Raw genomic sequence first — 18,367 nt, 5'->3', positions numbered from 1 at the left:
GGCGGGGCCAGGGGGCGGTCCCTGCCGATCAGCTGTTTGCCGGATTCTATAACAACAAAAGAACTCGGCGGGGAGCTGAGACAGGCCGAGGCAACCGGGGCTTTTGGAAGCCCGGAGGAAACGGAGGGCACCGCGGCGGGCAGGGCTCCCCTCGCCCCCATCTACCTCAATCGCTGCCGTCCGGGGTGTGTTTGTGTTTGCAGACGACGGTGAGTGCGAGGCGGCGCCGCTTGTGCCAGGCTGGGGTCGGTTGCCCCGGTGAATCGCTCTGTATTTTATTTGCCTCTTAACTCCGCTCCGCGTTATTTGCGCGCAGATCGCCTCGCGGGCGCGTTCGGCTTGGATGCGCCCCCGGCGGGGGATCTCGCTCGTCTTGACCACTTTTCGGCGGGCGGTTATTTGAAGAAGTCGATGGGACGGGACGGGGATTCCCGTCGCCACCGTTTCTAAACTTAGTCGGTATTTTTATCACTGTGATCTCCAGCCCAGCGGCAGGCAGGGCGCCGGACGGGGATCGGTCACCCACGGGGGCCCTTTATTCCTCGGTCGGGGCAGCGCTAATAAAAAAATGGGGGGGGGAAGTCGCCTCGTTCCTCCCCACAGTTATGGGGACCACGGCAGTTTCTCACGTCGGGACCGCTAATTCTGGCAGAAAAAAAAAAGGGTCATGCATCTCAGAGCCTTTCCGTTTGTTTCCGAAATGTGCTGGGGAGATGATGGGGCGGGCAGCTTTGTCCGCCTATGGAATGCGCCTCCCGACCGCGCTGCACAAACCACTTGTGGCGTAGTAGTTTTGTTTCCTCAAGCATCGTTTGCCCGGGAGTCAGCGCCACGGCGCTCGAACTTCAGTGAGCCTGACTTCCTGATCAGTCTTAATTGAGCGTCACATCTGAGGCGGCGGCAAAGAAAACGGTTAGAAGGGCAGCTCTGTATTTACCTACTCCCGAGTAGCCCCCCTGACTGCAATGGGACTCTTAAAACAGAAAATCTGGCCGGGGGGGGGAGGGGGTAGATTTCCTTTCTGGCCGCGCTGTGTTTAATCCCGTTGACCTGCTTTGACCCAAACCCCGTTAAATCTAAAATGGAGTTTAAACGCGTTTAGGTTTGGTTTTTTTTAAAACTTACAACCAAAGACGGAACGATTTCAAAGGAGCGTGCTTTGAACCTTCGCATTTGAAGTCGGGGGGGGGGGATCGCAGGAGGGCTTTACTCCCAGGGGAAACATGCATTAGGGTTACAGCCTTGCATTTTATAACTGCCCGAATCGGATTAAGCGGCTTCGTCACCCGGTGTCTCAACGAAAGCACCAACCGAAGCGGCGTTTGGGCTCAAGGATTTTTCTCTGGAAACCCCAGGCGCTCGTGGAGAGCCGGTGGGAACAAACTTTTTATGTAACAGGAGAGGAGGGACCGCGTGAGATCCGACGGGCGCGCCTCATCCGTCCGCAGAAAAAGCTCCTGCGGGGTGGGGAGAGATCGGCCCCAGGGCGGCTTCTTCTGCTGTCGATCGGGGTCCTCCGGCCAGGCGGGCGGTGGACAAAGCGGGCAGAACTGCGGCCGGCGGGGCCTGACCCTGGCTCCGATCGGCGGGGCCGAGCCAAAGAGCTCTCTCTCGGCTTGCCGATGCGGTTGGGTCCCTTCGCAAGCGGCGGCGGCTGCTGTAGTGACGCTCCCAACTTGACGCCCCCCTCCCATTGTCTGCCTCTCTCTCTCTGCTGCTGCTGCTGGTGCTGCTTCCCGCCCGCCCCCCTGGGGAAGGAGGTCCGACAAGGGAGGAGCCGGAGAGTTTGGTCCGCCCAAGGGGGGCCGGAGAAGGCTCGGGTGGCGGCGGCGGCGGCTGCAGCAGACCCGGTTTTGTTGACAAGCCGGGGGGGGGGGGGAGAGAAACCGCTTTTTCGGCTTCCAGCTTTTTCGCGGCCGCCTCTTCCCCCCCCCCCCACTTCTCGGGCGGATCTTGGCCCCTTTCCCCTGAGCGGCATCCAGGTGTGGCGGGCCAAGAGACCTCTTCGGAGGCGCCGCCCAGGGAAGGCTCAGCCGGCGATCAAAACAAACCCGAAGCGGCCGGCGGGTGACTCACGCTCAGCCTCTTCTTTTCTTCCTTCTGAGCTTTGTTGGGTTTTCCCCCCGGCGGGGGCAAGTCCGGTCATCGCACCCAGGGGTCACACCCAGAGAAAGCGAGGAGAGAGTGTGTGTGTGTGGGGGGGAAGAGTGTATATTTATATTTATTACCCGAGGCAGCTCAGGAATCCTCCAAATCTGGGGAGTGTCCTGCCACATCCATGAGCCACCCCTGTAGGATTGCTATATTTATTTTCCACCTTCTCTCCAGGGAGCTCAAGCTTGTTTCCAGGGCATGTTACATCCTGGTGAGGTAGGCCAGGCCCTGAGCAAGGTCCATGTCTGTCTAAGTGGGGATTCCAACTTGGATTTTGTGGCCTCAATCTAATACTAATCATTCTTTCACAAGGCATGATGGTCTAATAAAATAGTCCGGAATCCAGTTGCTAATCCTAACTAGAAAAGGCCCATTGATTGCACTAATGAAATTTTAACAACTTTTGACTTCCACTTTGACTTAGGGACCGATTCAGTGGGGCGCCTCTAGTTGAAAATAGCGTCTAGATCTAGGCCCTAATTAGATAATCTACAGTAGCTGGCTAGATAGTTCAGTGGTTTAGGTATCTTGCTGTGGAGCCAGAGGTTGGCAGTTTGATTCCCCCCTGTGCCTCCTGGGGGAAAGCCAGCCCAGGTGGCCTTGGGCAAGCTGCCCAGTCCAAGGGTGCCCCCAGAAAGGAAGGAAGGGTAAACTACGGTTGCGTATTCTCTAGCTGGAAAACGCTGAAAAGAGTCACCATGAGTCAAAACTGAGTTGATGGCACCTGATTATGATGATTGTGATATAATAATAATCTTAGAACTGCAGAGCTGGAAAAGGCCATATGAATCATCATCCAGCCCCTGCCAAGAAGACACAATGGGCGGTTGAACTTCCAACTTCTGGCTCTGCAGCCAGATGCCTAAACCTGTGATCCAATGATCTACAATAATTAGGTGACCTCTATATGTTGTATTGGCTCTTGCCTTTCCATTGGACCATTTCAGCAATGTGGAGAGGGGGGATCTGCTGCTTGGGTAACAGCCTATCCTCCATATTACCTTACCCGGGCTTCATGCTCCGGAGAGGACACTCCTCGATTCAGAACATGTTACCATAGTCTCTCGAGACTGAAGGATGCCTATGATGTATATGTTGGAATGAAAAGTCCCTCATTCCCCAGCTAGGGTGGTCAACGGCTGTGCTGGTTGAGGATGATGGCAGTTCTATTCCATCTGGAAGAGTACCAAGTTGGGAAAGGTTCTGATAACCAAACATTCTATTGCCACTCCTGCAAAGCAGGGAGCATTGGCTCAGCCAGTGAGATGGTGTAGGACCTGCAGTGGTGTGTTATTTTGTGCAATTGTGTAACTACCTTTGAGAAGGAAGAGAATACTTTTTCTTCATGTTGGCCAAGTATTTATTTTGACACAACTCCATTGGGCAACTGCCCTGGTGTCCTTTGTTTTCCTTTGCAAGAACATTTCACATTGTTTTCTGTAAGTCTGACTCACTCAGTCTGGTGCAACCTCAGACCAATTCAGTAGTCTTTGTGCGGCTTTATTTATTTATTTTATTGTGTTTACATCCTTCGTTTTCTCTAGTGAGTTCTAGACAATGTACATGGGCTCTTTCCCTCTCTCCCACAAGATGTCTGTAAGAGAGGTCAAGCTGAAGGAGCGACTGAGCCTAGCTCTCTTCACCAGGTTTCATGGCACAGTGGAGACTAAAGCTTTAATTTTCAGTGTCTCAATCCATTACACCACACTGACTTTTTGATATAATTCTGGAGAATACAGGAGATTGAGGTGGAGAAAAACCCTATGTAGCGAACAGCCCTGCCCTCACCTGTCCGTCACAGCTGAACAGTGAAGTAGGAGCCAATGAGAGGACAGAAGGTGGAGCCAAGGGGGGGAGGGGGCTGATTATAATGGCTGGTGTATGGAGCATGAAGAGAGATTCTGTGAGTGAGAGACAGTGTGTAACTTAAAAGTGAACTTGGAGTGAGTTAGAGATCTGTAAGAACTCTGAATGGAACAGAGTGTTAGTAGAAGTTCAAAGTTAAAGTAGAACTGATTCAAATACAAGTGATTAGCAACCTGTGGTTTGCTTATTGAATATTAATCATATGTCAACTTCCCTGATATAATAAATCATTTAAATTTCAAAAGCACACATGTCTCCTTGATTGAATGGTATTGAAGCAGCAATACCTGGTGGCAGTGAAGAAAGAAGAAGGGCGAGAATCTCATGAAGACCTGGGGATTGGGGCTTCAGAGGGGATCGCCACACCCTAATATTTGGTTTTCAGATATAGTTAGGTGTTTCTAGGGCTGATTATAAACCCGGAGTGCTGGTTCAGATTTTTTTTTATCTATAACAGCAGCTCTCACACTTCTTATATCTTCTAATAGCAACTATTCTCAAACTTTTTAAAGCACCGCTGATCCTGTTTAAACATGATCTGTGCATGAAGCAGAATGAGGTGGTAAGACTCCTGCTGTGTTAGACTAGATGGCACTCCTTCAAACTCCAGGATGGGATGTGGGAAGTTACATATTGGAGCACTTCTCTAAGGTTTCTGAAAATGCCTGCAAGCAGAGCAGGACCATGAAGGAAGCTGACAGAAAAAAATGATTCATGTGAAATGTGTTGAAGGAGAACTTTACAGGTACCATGTACTGACAGAAAAACAGACAAGTGGGTCAGATGAAACCTAAAGTCTCTTTAGAAGGGAAAATGACTAAACTGAGGCTAGCGTACATCAGAGATGTCATGGCAAGACTTTCTGGAAAAGGCAACGATTCTGGGAGAAATTGAAGGCAACAGGAGAAGCAGAGGACTTAATAAGGAGGGATTGACCATGAAGCTGTACCTTTGAGTTCGATAATGCCACCTTTTGGCGGTCACTAATTTATAGGGTCGCCTCAGTTGGAAATGATTTGGTGGAACTTAACAACCACAAGTGGTAGAAAACAGTACGTACATCTAACTATGGAACTGGCGAGAACATTTTCTTCCTTCCCTGCAATGTGTGGCAGTTTTGTTTGTTTGCAGAGCTGGCATGGCATCCTCCAGATGTGTCAACCTGTGACTCCTACCAGTCTATGAGAATCATAGAGTGACACATGTGGACGGTGCCAAGCTGGAGAAGACTGGCCTAAAGACTTAAAAAACTGCACAGAGAAGTGGGAAGGCCCTAGTTTGAATCCAGCCTCTGCCATGAACTCACTAGAACTCTTTAAATGAACTCTTCCTGAGCTACGTTCCATCATCTGCAATGACCTGAAATGAAAACTATTTCATTGACCTGAAATGAAAACTATTGACCTGAAATGAAAACTATTTTTTTAAATAGGTGATAAGAGCCTCCAGCATTTAATACCACAATATGCTTATTTTTCTAAAGCTTTGAACTTCCAATTTCATTTTTTTATTCTTTACCATTTGGAGCTCTAGAAGTTCCTAGGTAGAAAAGTGGCTTCCATATGCACTAAAGTGCCCAACCCTGTTGTAAGGATTTCACCAAGATAAAGTCTGTAAAATACTCTTAATATCTTTTCCAGAGTTAAACATGTATTTGTTTAATTTATGAAATGCCAGAGAAGTGGATTCACAGTACTACTCTGAGTAGTGTACAAAGAAGAAACTAAGCAAAACCCCACAACCTCTACTTACTTCAGTCCCATTATGGCGCTATAACCAATAGAAGTATGGTAACCTACAGAAAACCTAATAATCAAACATTAAAATTGACATCATTTGACAGTATGATGTTTTTAAAGGCTACTTTTTACATTGTTTCCAGAGTTAAAAACTAGAAAGGGATTTTCCTTTCTGTCTAAATGAAAATGTATGTGTGTATGAGAGAGAGAGAGATTACTTTTACATCTTGCCTTCAAGGAAATTTAAGAAGGTCCTCTATTGTCAAAACAATTGCCAGAGGGGTAGGCAATGGTGAATGAGAGTGATTGGCTCAAGAGTTTCATGAGTCAGTGGAGCCGGGAATGTGTTCTGACCTATTGCCATCTGTCCTGAAGCTTGAGAAAAGAGTTACCTATAAAGTTAAATGACACAAACTCTCTGGATGATGTAAATTGAAACTCCTATCACCCCCCCCCATCATGTTGATTACTCCAACCTTTTATGGTTGGGTGAGACAAGAAGATTAAAACAGTTGTGAGAAGAAAGGTATTGGATACTCTTTCAACATAGTATGGGAGCTTTCCAAGCAGATTATTGTCCATAAGTTAGATTAGAAAGTTATTCTCTCTTTTTTGACTTACAGATTCCAGAATCCTTCAGACCCCATAATCAACGGTCATGTTATCTTAGAACTTCCGAGAAACACTATCTATAAAAATTCAATTTTTCAAGACCTGAAAAAAACCTTTAAAAATGGTGGCGATTTGATTCTCTCCCTTGCTCCTTCTGGTCTCTCAGTTGAATTTTTAGGAAGGAATTCCAAAAGAGCAAATAATTGAGAGAAGCCCACAGCACTGAATGGCAACCCAGTGAGTCAGATAGTGGTGTGTACAGGATGGTGCTTGATTGGGAAAGAATAGGGTGGTTTGCAGCTCTCCAATCAGTGCATAAAGATTATGGGGAGGGTGGGAATCACTGTTCTCCAGGGAAGCCTGCCTTGAACATTCATTGTTCAGGTTGCCTACAGTTGAGGGTTTCAATGCTTTGTTGAACAAGAGATGTGCAGCGAAGGATGTGGAATAGCATTTCTCAAATGAATAGGCCACAGAAAATAAATTAATTGACCATTGTGAGCACTTACCTGTTAGGAGGGCTGCTGGTTGGATCTGCATGAACCATACAACTGGGACCAGGTGATCTGACGGGTGCAAGGCCTGAGCAGTTGGTCTCTGTCTGAGGTAGTGATTGGGATGCTTCACTGAGTACAATTTCAATTACCAGACAGTCTTTAAGAGCGACTTAGTTGGGAGAGACATTTGCAGTGGGTCAGGAAAGACTGTGAGAATATAAGAAGAGTCCTGTTGGGTCAGCCCATAAAAGGCCTTTCTGATTCATCTTGCCTTCCTCACGATGACCAACTGGATGCCTGTGGAAGATTAGAAAAGTTCTCTTTTTTGATAGAAATTTCTAGAATCTTCCTAAAAGATTAAGTGGAAGTCCAAAAAAAAAAAAAACATACAAGGCTTTCATGCTGTGGTCTATGGGAAATTCTAAAGGAGGACGTCAGGTGGACAATAGTAGCTTCTTGCTTGTGTTTTTCTGATGCTAGAGGTGATTTATGGCCACAATGTCTAGTAGCCTTAGATAAATTTCCCTTTCATTAATTTGCCTAATCCCCTTTTAAAACTGTTCAGACTGGTGGCAGGCTGTCACTACATTCTGTAGTTTTAACTGTGCACTGTGGGGATCTGTATTTCCCCTTGACTATCTTGAATGTCTGCTGTTCAAGTTCTTCGATGGCCTTGAGTTTGAATATTACAGAGTGGGAATCTTTTTTTTTTCAGACGTTGCATACTCTGTATGCCTGTCTATCATGATACTCCTTACTTTCCCTTTTCCCCCAAAATTAAAGTTTCAAACTGTATAACTTTTCCAAGCCTGTGGTCATTTTTGTTGTACCAACCTTTGTTTGGTAAATGGGGTGGGGGTGGGGGGCCACAATTATATCTACTGACCAGTATCCATCAAGGTGTGCCATGCACATTTGTAAATATGCCAGGTGTTCCACCTTGGCAAAAAGACTGGGCATGTTGACTGTGCTGTGGATCTATGTTTTCAACATTGATACTACTGAATTGAGTATGCTGGTGCAAGTGCTTCCCAAATAGTGCTTTTCCACTTTGGCGCAATTGTAGGTACCACAAGGGTTAACACTGAGTTATGCCCACATAGCTATTTAAGAGGATGTCACCCGTTGTTTCCTTAGTATGCTGTTTATTGCATCATCCTGTGAGGCACAATAGGGTCCTTAATATCTTTTTTTAATCTCTGAATTATGCTGTAGCAAAGTTGAGCTTGTGTTGTGTTCATAATGTGACTAGGAAGCCCAGTTTAAGAATTTTTCTCACCAAATCCACCCTCTTTTGTATATCCACCTGTTCTGTATTGTTAAATAGATAACTCCTCACACCTCAACTCAAATAGCATCAATATTCAAGCTACTCCCAAAAGTTTGTCAAACTCTCCTAAAGCAGCATATCTGCTCAATTGAAATCTGGTGGCTGACAGCTGTCCTTATGGATGAAAATAAAGCCTGCACTCTTGAGCCCCCTACTGGAAACAATGATATTGTCTGCAAATGTATGTTCAACAAGTGTAGTATAAAACTGGTAATTTATGCTTAGGGAGAGGAAAACAGAACTTTAATCTAGAACAGCCATTCAACCTTTTGTTGGCCACAGCCATTTTACAAACTTTTTTTAGGTTCCAGGGCCGCCATGCAAACAAGGATAGAAGACAAACAGATGAATAGCAAAACAAATTGATTTTTTAAAAAATCTCTCCCCCTTCAAAGGTACCAGGGCCCCCCTCAGAAGGGCTGCCCAAGAATGTTTAAAGCAGGGCTGGGAAGGTATGATCTTCCAGATATGGCTGAGATGGAGTTCCCACTTACCAGAGCAATAGTCTGTGTTGGCTAGAGATTATGGAAGAGGCAGTTCCATAGTTTTTGAAGGGCTGCCCATTCCTCATTCCTGATTTAAAGGAATAATCAGACATTGCAAAGGATACCTGTTGGGTTGTAAATCCCCACAGTCCTCCCAGCCAGTGTAGCTGTTGCCTGGGGGATTCTGGGAATTAGGGTTTTAAAAACTGCTTCCAAGCCCGGAGGGGGGAAATAAGAGGAGTGGGTTCTTTTGACGTTTCTAGGAAATGTACATTTTATTTCTAGGCAACTAGTGGTGTTTTCAGATTTGGGCTGTCTGGAGAAATTGTGACTCCTTTAATTAAATGTTTCCACTTTCTTGGGCTTTATCCATGTAGCTTTTGAGGCCATATGTGACTCTTCATCAGCTTGGAAATGACCCTGTGATATCTTTCAGAGCTTCAAAGTGACTTCCCCAGAAATACCTACAACCCTCACACATTATTTCACTAGCATATCCTATTCATGTGCAAATGTGAGGTAAACAAACTCTGTGTCAATAAAGTTTCAGTAAATAAGAATACCATCACTGCATAGTAAATACATTGTATCTCATCTGATTTGGGAAACCCAGTATAAAAGCATTACAAATCCCTTTTCTTTCTTTTTTGGCAGGATTTTGTAGCATTTGTTTACAAGCCATGCCTCCCTGCGGTCTGTGCCTGAGCTGATAAGTTTTCATGCACTTTAATCTTCTACCTGTGTCCTTGGCTAGCACACTGTGAAGCTGTACCTTAACTCTTGGATACGAAGGAGTACTAGCCGAAGCCTTGTGATTGCCTTAGTAATGTTCCAGCGGTTGAACAACATGTTTGTGAGAGAAATCAATCATTTGCCCAGTCAAGAGCCAGAGTTCAGTGAGAAAGAGGAAGAAGAGTGGATTCTGGTGGACTTTATAGGTAAGAGACCTGTTAAACAGATAATACACTGCAGGAAGCAAGAAGAGTTTGTACTGAGTTCTCTTCTTTTGGGTATGGAATGTTTCTGGCTAAATACAAGCATATATAAGAAAGGAGTGTAACACAAAAAAGTCTTGCCCAAAGTCAAAAGCATGTTCTTTAACCATACTTCTCCCCACCCCCCACCCCGGTTTCATTAAGTTGGCTTCTGTACTTCCTTACAAGTTTAGTAACCCCTCTCATCCATGAATGGCTGATCTCTTTTTTCTTCCCTTTCACAATTTTGTTCAGTGATTACAGTGGGGTCTCTACTTAAGAACGTCCCTACTTAAGAACAATCCAACTTAAGAACAGCTCCATTTGCTAAATTTTGCTTCTACTTGAGAACAGAAATCCAAGATAAGAACAGGAAAAAAAACCTTTCCTGCTCTTTTTTTAAACCTTAGGTCATCTTAGGTTAAAAAAAATTCTCCCCCTAGTGGTAGAGTACGTATTAACCAGCTTTGCATTAGTTCCTATGGGAACTAATGCTTCAATGTACGAACGCACCTCTACATAACAAAAAAACAGCCAGAACGGATTAATTGGTTTCAGTCCATTCCTATGGGAAATTTTGCTTCAACTTAAGAACGTTTCAACTTAAGAACACCATTCCAAAACGGATTAAGTTCTTAAGTAGAGGTTCCACTGTATATTATACACGTCCTCTTGGTCCATGTATTGATTTGGTTTTAAATTCTGATTGTACAGCAGAGGGAAGGCTATACATGATCTGATGCCCCACAGCTGTTCTCTTAGTCATTGTCATGGTTATTTATCATAGCTTATAGAACTCTCTTATGTGGTGGCTCCCAACCTTGGATAACCCAGGTGTTCTTGGACCGCAATTCCCAGAAGCCTCCACCACCAGCTTTGCTGCCTGGAGTTTCTGGGAGTTGCAGTCTAAGAACACCTGGTTTACTCAAGGTTGGGAACTTCTGTTCTTGTGAGTTACAGTTGCCAGAGTTTCCCCAGGCACATTGGGGGATTCTGAGAATTGTGCAAAACAAGTATTTTTTCCATACTATGGTGATAATTTTGATTATGATGATTAGACGTGGTTCTTAACCTTTTTGAAAGAAACACCCCCTTGAGCCATTGAGGAAGTTATCATCGCCCCCTCCCTGAGGTGATATCTTTCTTACCTACCTACCTACCTACCTACCTACCTACCTACCTACCTACCTACCTACCTACCTACCTACCTACCTACCTACCTACCTACCTACCTACCTACCTACCTACCTACCTACCTACCTACCTACCTTGTCTCCCTCCCCACCCGGGTGTGAGGCAGAGCTTCACGGGGCGAGGATGAGGACCCAAGAGACCCTTTCCTTCCACCTGATCCACACTCAGTGCTCCCCTAAAGGAGAAAGGCGAGATGTGGCAGGTAGAAAGAGCTGGATCATCTGGCGGCAGCAGCAGCACCGGATCTACTGCCAGCACTGCGTTTGGCTCGCTCCAACGCCCCCCTACCGCCCCCTTCTGTTTTTTCGCCCCCACACCGCCCCTTTTCGTTCTACCGCCCCCCTGAAAAATGAAATCGCCCCCTGGGGGGCATTATTGCCCACGTTAAGAACCACTGGATTAGAGCACTAAAAAAGACTCAAGATAGTTTACAGTAATTAAAATATACAAATATCAAAAACCGAAAATGTAAATGCCTATTATAAAATTACAGTACTTTTTCCCCAGTTAGAGGTAATCAGTTAGCATAATCTCAGTATTTAAAAACTGACCAATTGCATTTTCATCAATATTTGCATTAATATTTGGGAGTAGAGAAATATCTAACCCTGGTATTAAAAGATTATAATATCAAGGCAACATGAATGTACTGAGGAAAGCATTCCAGGGATCCCACCATCAGAAACTCCCCTGTCTTTTCCCCACTTTCCAACCCTCTCTCAAAGAAAGTATTTAGAAAAGATCCACACAAACAGAAGCGTAAGCCCAAATATAGGTAACTGGATTGGGCTTGTTTAATACCTTTGTGGGTTTAAAAAAATTCTACCTGTTTCGCAGTTCATCCTGTACACGTAGTGATCTAAATCTGTTCATAGTGGGGATACTTTCTTCCTGTAAACCATCTGAATCTCTGGCTACTTCAATCAACCTTTCCCCTCATCTCAATGGCTGTTGTAACTCCCAATAGACACGTGTACTAACCTCTCGATGATTGAAGAGGAGGAAGAGGAGGAAGAAAATAATGACCTCCATGAAGCATCACCTGTGGACCATCCACCTGTCTTCTCTTGTCTGTCTACATCCTTGGAATGTTTGGCTGATACCAGCGACTCTTGCTTCATCCAGTTTGATTCGTGCCCCATGGAAGAAAGCTGGTTTATTACTCCACCTCCATGTTTCACAGCTGGTGGTGTGGCTACTCTCAAAGTGGAAACCAGTCCTTTGGAGAACCTTCTGATTGAACATCCCAGCATGTCGGTGTATGCAGTCCACAATACCTGCCACAGCCTCAACAAGACCAATTGTGATGAGGAAGAAGAAGAAGAAGAACCTCAGGATGCTAGTGGTCCTAGGTATGTTCTTTGCTCCTTGAACCAGTGGAGATATGTAGCTAACTGGTAACTAACCAGTTAGCTACATATGATGGTGGTGGGATGCATTTATACTAGAAAAAAAACAGTACCAATTTTTCCTCTGGAGGGGGCTCATCATAGAGAGCATAACTTTAGTGTCCCATCCCTGTTGGTTTACTATCTCCTCATTACCAAATCATGGGAGCATTCCGTTTTTGGATTACAGTGTCCCTACTGGCTGGAGGATTCTGGGAATTGCTAGTCCAGATAGGGAATCATGCCAGGCTCTGCCTTTCACATACCCTTTTCCTCGAGGCCCAGACATTCAAGAGGATGAGAGCTGGCTGAGAACAGAGCTTTGGGAAATTACTTTTTTAAAAAATTAAGTCCAAGAATTTCTAAGCCAACCACCTTTTTGGACTACAACTCCCAGAAACTCGCAAGTCAGCATGGCCACACTTGGGGATTCTGGAAGATGAAAACCAAAAGATAACTTCCAAGGTATGAGGAAGATGGAGTTACTCCTTCCTCCTGTCACTGTTTGCCTGGGCACCACAATAGTAGTAAGTAATCAGGAGCAAGTAGATTGGGTCTCTCTCTTGGGATATTGGTCTTGGCTAATGCCCAATTTGCTAACCCCTATTGCCAGCCCGGCTTAGCTTAACTTGTCATGGATATACACATTCCCTCAGAATGGGCTAAAGCAGAGGTGTGGTACAAGAAAGCAGGGAAAGACTCTGTCATGATCCATAGTGCTCTGTGCACTATGGGGAGCAGCCCTGTGCCTCTTAAGTTAGCCTCACATGCAGTAAAGAAGCATTTCAGGAAGACTCTGCTGCCAAGTGATGGGTGGCTTCTATTTATACAATGTGGCCGTGGCGCCCTTTTGCCACAAAAGGTTTTGGGCTTGCCCTTACCTAAGAGGAACTGCCTCTGTGCCACCCCTGGGTTTGTGTGTCATCTGCTTCCAAAAATATCTGTTTTTTGAGGTTGCCAGCTTAGATGCTTCTCACTTCTCTGAGGATTCTTCTGTGCAGCCAGGTCACGGCTGTGCAACATATTACCTTGATTCCTCTGCTTTGAATTTCAGATCAGAAGTTCAGAGTGACGTGGGTCAGCCTATTCGATGCTACATTGCTGCTCTCACTTCTCATTCGGCCTTTCTTGAACAGACCAAGAGCTTTCGGCCTTCCCAGTGGACAAAAGAAAACCAGGAAAGACAGTACCTGAACAGAAACTGCCTTCGCCGCCAAAACCTTACCAGGGATTGCTACTCCCGGCAACTCAAAAACAACGGATATTTTGTTCACCAGCCTTGCCAGCGTCAATTTAATTACTGAGGGTGTTTGCGATATATTTGTTCCCCCCCCAAAAAAAAACATACTGGTTTAATGTCGCTCCTGGTTTTGTTCTGTGTTTTGCGTGTGTGTAGATCAGAGCTCCGAAATGTTGCCTTCTTGGACTACAATTCCCAGAGGCCATCCTGGCCGAGGACTGTGGGAACTGTAGTTGAGAAAATAGTAACACTTCCAATCTCTGGTGTAGATAATGAAGGCATTTTTCTTTCCCATTGCAAGCTGGCCACTGTTGTTTCTACACAATCACTTGAGTGTTACAGTTAGGTTGTAAGCCACACTGACGTTAATGGTATATCACAGAATGCCTTTGTAATATTTTATTTGTGGTTCAGAAACCTATCAGTATAGTCACGTTGGTGTGATTGGGGCAAAGTGGGGGGGGGGAGATTTGTTGAATGTGATTTTAGAAACTTTCTGATGTGTGGATGGGTTTGTTTTTATATCTGTATTTTAGCCAAGACAAAGCAGGCCATTTTCATTCATACTGTAGTCCAAATACAGTTGCAGAATTTCTCAGGGTCAGCCGTACACTTGCAATGATTTGTCCATACCGTTAAGTCACCTTTTAACATTCTAACATAGCCATTAAAATGTGATAAACTGGATTGCATGGAGCTCCCAGTAAGGAGTGAATTCTGTATGTAATGGTGCTGGTGGGGTTACCTTGTGTCTCATCTGCTTACCCAATTTCCTAGACAAAGGAGATACCTCAGAGAAAGTGTGAAGTGGCCCTGTGAAGGAAGACTAGTGTAATGTAACCTCTGCCAGCCTTGCAGTTGTCATGAAATGTAACTCCCACCATCCTCAAGCAGAAGGGCCAGTGATGGAAGTTGTGGCCCAACACATCTGGAGAGCACAAGACCATGAAAAGCTTGTGTGGTATGTTGTGCGTATTGGACCTGAACAACAGTGGCAAGAGTCTCTCTCTCACTGCCTGGCCTTTCTGAATTAAAAGTGGAAAAACATGCCTCAGATGGGCCTTTCTTTAAAATGCTTTGCACAGCATCTCTGTTCGTGACAGTTGTTTAAAGCTGAGGCAGACAAACCTGTGGATGGTTTTGGATTACGACTCCCAATATCCTTCACTACCATTTATGGTAGCTGGGACTGATGGGAGTTGGGAGTCCAAAAGTATCTGAAGGGCCACAAGGTGCTCACACTCATACAAAGGTTCTAGTAATATATTGAAAACAGGTCTTGCTGTTGTTACATCTGTGTGCTGGAGTGAGTAAACTCTGGACTCCTACAGGGTTGGAATAATTACACAAAGTCTGAAACCCAGTGGTCAAGTTGCAGCTAAAGTAGGCCCATTGAATCAATGGAACTTACATGGGTGTCTCACCAGATTCCACTGAATTAATGGACCTACTCTAGTTGCAACTAGGCCACTGGATTTAAGCCATTCTCTCGCTTTCTCTCCCTACATTTCTGAACGTAAGGCACAAAGTGTTTCTCACTTTCCTTCAGTTCTGTTTGCTAGCTGCATGTTTTATGTGCCCTGGACCTTAAACCCTACGGCCACAACCCTGAAGTGACTTATAAGCATGATGTGCCATCTCAGAATTCATGTTTAATTGGCACCAATATAATGAGAGCAATAATATTTGATACGAACGTGAATTGAAATTGACAGTTATTTCAAAACACCTCACTAAAACATCTCCATGAAGGGGAAAGACGTTTGTTTGGATAGGCTCTGTTGAGGCCTAAAATTGTCCTGTTTGTTATTTTGTGGACAATTTGATTGAGTGACCATCTAACTAGTCATCATATCTCCCTCCTCTTTCTGCTTCATTTTAATTACTAGCAGCTTCTATGATTCCTAGAAAATCCCAACCTGCACTGCCACTGGCCATGTGAGCTGGGGTTTTCTGGGGCTTATAGTAACTTTCCTCATATGTGGGTGTACTTTTTTTAAAATGGGTATTCTAAAAACAAATAAGAAAACAGAAAACAGCATATGCTTTGATACGTGACTCACACCTTGTTGTCTAAGCAAGTAGAATCCCAAGAACTTAGAGCAACTTGAAATCCTAAGCAACAGTAACAGTCTGCTTTTTAATGCTTTGTTAGCAGCCTTTGTGTTTCTGGAGTTACTTCGATCTGCTACTCAGCTTCAGTTTTGTACTTCTTCAGAGTCATTTCTCTGCTAGCATTTTGTACTTGGCTAGCCTGGAATTCACGAAATGGTACAGAATTTCTTTTTATTACACACAGAAACATGTTTTCCCCCACTCTTATTTCAATAAGCACCCTAGCTGATTTTCTCTCAGTTTCCTAGGCAGAAATACTATAGACATACTTTAAAACTCAGGAAGCAGATAGTATTTGACACAACTCCTTTAAAGTTTGGAAGACTTAAAGCCTATTGGCTGAAATCTTATTGCTGAGTTACAAATGTGGAAAGCTAAAGGGTATAACTTGCTGCTTTCTGGGGGCAATTAACAAGTTCCTGCTTGGATTTTTGGGCACACACCAACTAACTGGACTGCCACTCAGCTGAAAATCTAAGCAGGGACTTGTAATTGTCAGCAGCAAGGTGTTGCAAATTATTCCATTTGCCTTCTGCAAGATTTTGGCCATTATTATCATTGCTCTGTGCTAATTCTGAGCCTTTTTCTTTGTTTCTTTAAAGCATCTGGCTTTTATTTTCAGGAATGCTGAATAGATGTCATTTCCTTCACCACTTATCTTGTGTGCCCACTCTCCTAGTTCAGTAGCTACTTAAATTTAGGACTTCTCATTCAGGGATACAAATTTCTTTCTAATTTTACTGGAAAGCTTGCTAGTGCTTGAAGTTTCGGGGCAGAATAAAAAAGTGGATGATCTGGCAGAAGCAAAACTGGGGTGACCACCGGACCCCAGTAGACCCCCCCTCTTGAGTATACCCCCTCCAATGGCGCTGATGGTTTGAAAAACCCTCTGGAACAAATTTTTGGGTGGTCCAGTTGGGGGGAAAAAGGGGGAAGAAAGTCCCATTGTGGCTGCCAGTCCAATCTTAGTCTTATTATTTTTATATATACACACAGTGCAGATTATTGTACAAACTTTTCATTGTTTTTAATGTTGGCAAATACAACTATTGTGGGAGGCATGGCTGCATATACAACATTGCATCTGACTCATAATTATCTGCATATTTATGTTACTCAGTTATGAGCTTGGCTGTCTTGGACTATTAGATTTGTTGTTTTTCAAATGATGTGTGTTTTGTGGGTAGATACGAATTTTTATATAGTTTTTTTCCAAAAGAAAATGTATTAACTTGTAAAAGTGGGGGCCTTGTGCTGTATGTTAAAATTTTGCTGGAACTGTTTTTTCATATTATGTATTGTAAACAAACTTGTGCCTTTCCAATTAACATGTACACAGCAAACTTGAACTTGAAGCTGACAAAAAAGGGACATTTTCCGCTTTACATCTGTCTATGCATTATCAATGGCAGCTTCTTTGTAGAACCCTTTTTTCTTTTTCATTATAGCCGTCCTTATTCAAGAGTCTGTTGCCCTGGTATTTCCAGACCCATGCAATTGTAAGACCTCAGACTAGCTTGTAGCTGCCACAGCAACTTTATATGCAAGGAAGAAATGGAATGCATGCCCTGTTAATTATCTGTTCGGTGCAATCTCCATGCAATGGATCACTGCATATCAGATCCATAGCTTAGTACCAGTGTAGCTCCTCCTTTATACCATTTGCTGACGTTATGGATAGGAAAACTGGCTTTCCTAATGTTGTTGGCCGTTATTCTCGGCCAACATTGTCAGGAATGTTGGGAATTGGGGAGTCAAACATCTAAGGGAACAGAGGTTTCCCACCTAGTGCATAGCTCATATTTCAGACAAATAGCATTCTTTACATCATAGTTCCATTATAGGTAGTAGGTTTTGCATCCAGGTGCCGATTGCACGCTAATAACTTTCCTTGGATTCTCCTGGGTATGCAATGAAAATAAACTGTTTTGCTTTTCCCATCCATTTTTCATACTTCAATTTCCATTTCTCCTATTTGGGCTCTTTTTGATTCATCAACCCAAACCCTTTGGGAAACCAAAGCAGTTTCTGCTACCTGTAATGTTAGTGATAACCATAATGATGATGGAAGACTTGCAGGAGGCCTTGTATGCATATCTGGTCTGCACCTCTTCCTGACATCTGTCTTGCCTCTTCCCAACAAAACATGAGACCTACAAGCTTTCAATCATTACGGCTTTGTGCTGATGCTACCAAGGTGCCATTTCGCTCAGACCTTGCCTGTCTGCTGTATGGGGCTGAGCAACAATATTGTCCACGGCAGTCTCTGGGTTTAGGTAGCGACATGCTGCAGCATACCGTTAGGAGGTGGTGTGGGTTACACTTTTTTACACTACTCCCTAGTATAGCATTTTCAAGAGGCACACTTAAGGGTCCTTTGAGAAAAGAAAGCAGAAAAACGCCACTCCAGAAAGAAAAATGGGTGAAGTTATACTAGTTTATAGATAATTGACATTTACTAATGGTATCTATGTTTTATTTGCATTTTTGAAACTGGAGAAGCAGTTTCAATAAAAAGGCCTATTGTTACAAGGCTTTCCAGAATCTGGTCATTATAGTAATTCTACAGGGAGAGGGGCACGAACTGGAAAACTGGTGGCTTTGTGATGGCTCCTGGCTTCATTTTTTTCCTGTTTGTGCCTAGAGGGGGCCCTGCCTCTGCCTCCACCCACTCCCCCTTCCCACTGCCTCCCTACCTGGTCTAGCCACTACTACCACCACCACTATGGATTTGGCCCTCTCGTAGCCATCTGTGTTGTCACATTTGGGAGAA

General features: G+C 44.3%; 1 protein-coding gene across 2 annotated transcripts; it reads left to right on the top strand.

The window, feature by feature from the left end:
• Positions 1-14: 14 nt before the first annotated feature.
• On the top strand, positions 15-18,128 carry TP53INP1 (tumor protein p53 inducible nuclear protein 1). 2 transcript variants are annotated; one of them, XM_020785293.3, is made up of 4 exons: positions 15-209; positions 9,338-9,621; positions 11,819-12,203; positions 13,294-18,128. In XM_020785293.3, exons 2-4 carry the CDS (start codon positions 9,510-9,512, stop codon positions 13,541-13,543), a joined length of 747 nt encoding a protein of 248 aa, XP_020640952.2. In that variant the 5' UTR covers positions 15-209; positions 9,338-9,509; the 3' UTR covers positions 13,544-18,128. The 2 variants fall into 2 exon arrangements, with proteins under 2 accessions (XP_020640952.2, XP_072855242.1); XM_072999141.2 differs by lacking the exon at positions 15-209 and having other exon boundaries at positions 9,506-9,621; positions 11,727-12,203.
• The last annotated feature ends 239 nt before the right edge of the window (positions 18,129-18,367 follow it).

This window comes from Pogona vitticeps, chromosome 4 (genome assembly GCF_051106095.1).
Source record: "Pogona vitticeps strain Pit_001003342236 chromosome 4, PviZW2.1, whole genome shotgun sequence".
NCBI lineage: Eukaryota > Metazoa > Chordata > Lepidosauria > Squamata > Agamidae > Pogona > Pogona vitticeps.
This window is presented reverse-complemented; position numbering and strand designations above follow the sequence as displayed.

What these genes read in the sequence shown, in the direction of transcription:
- TP53INP1 (XM_020785293.3), top strand. Translation starts at nt 9,510, where the DNA reads ATGTTCCAGCGGTTGAACAACATGTTTGTGAGAGAAATCAATCATTTG. An exon ending in GATTCTGGTGGACTTTATAG is followed by an intron (nt 9,622 to 11,818) that starts GTAAGAGACCTG and finishes AACTCCCAATAG; the next exon opens with ACACGTGTACTAACCTCTCG. An exon ending in CAGGATGCTAGTGGTCCTAG is followed by an intron (nt 12,204 to 13,293) that starts GTATGTTCTTTG and finishes TTTGAATTTCAG; the next exon opens with ATCAGAAGTTCAGAGTGACG.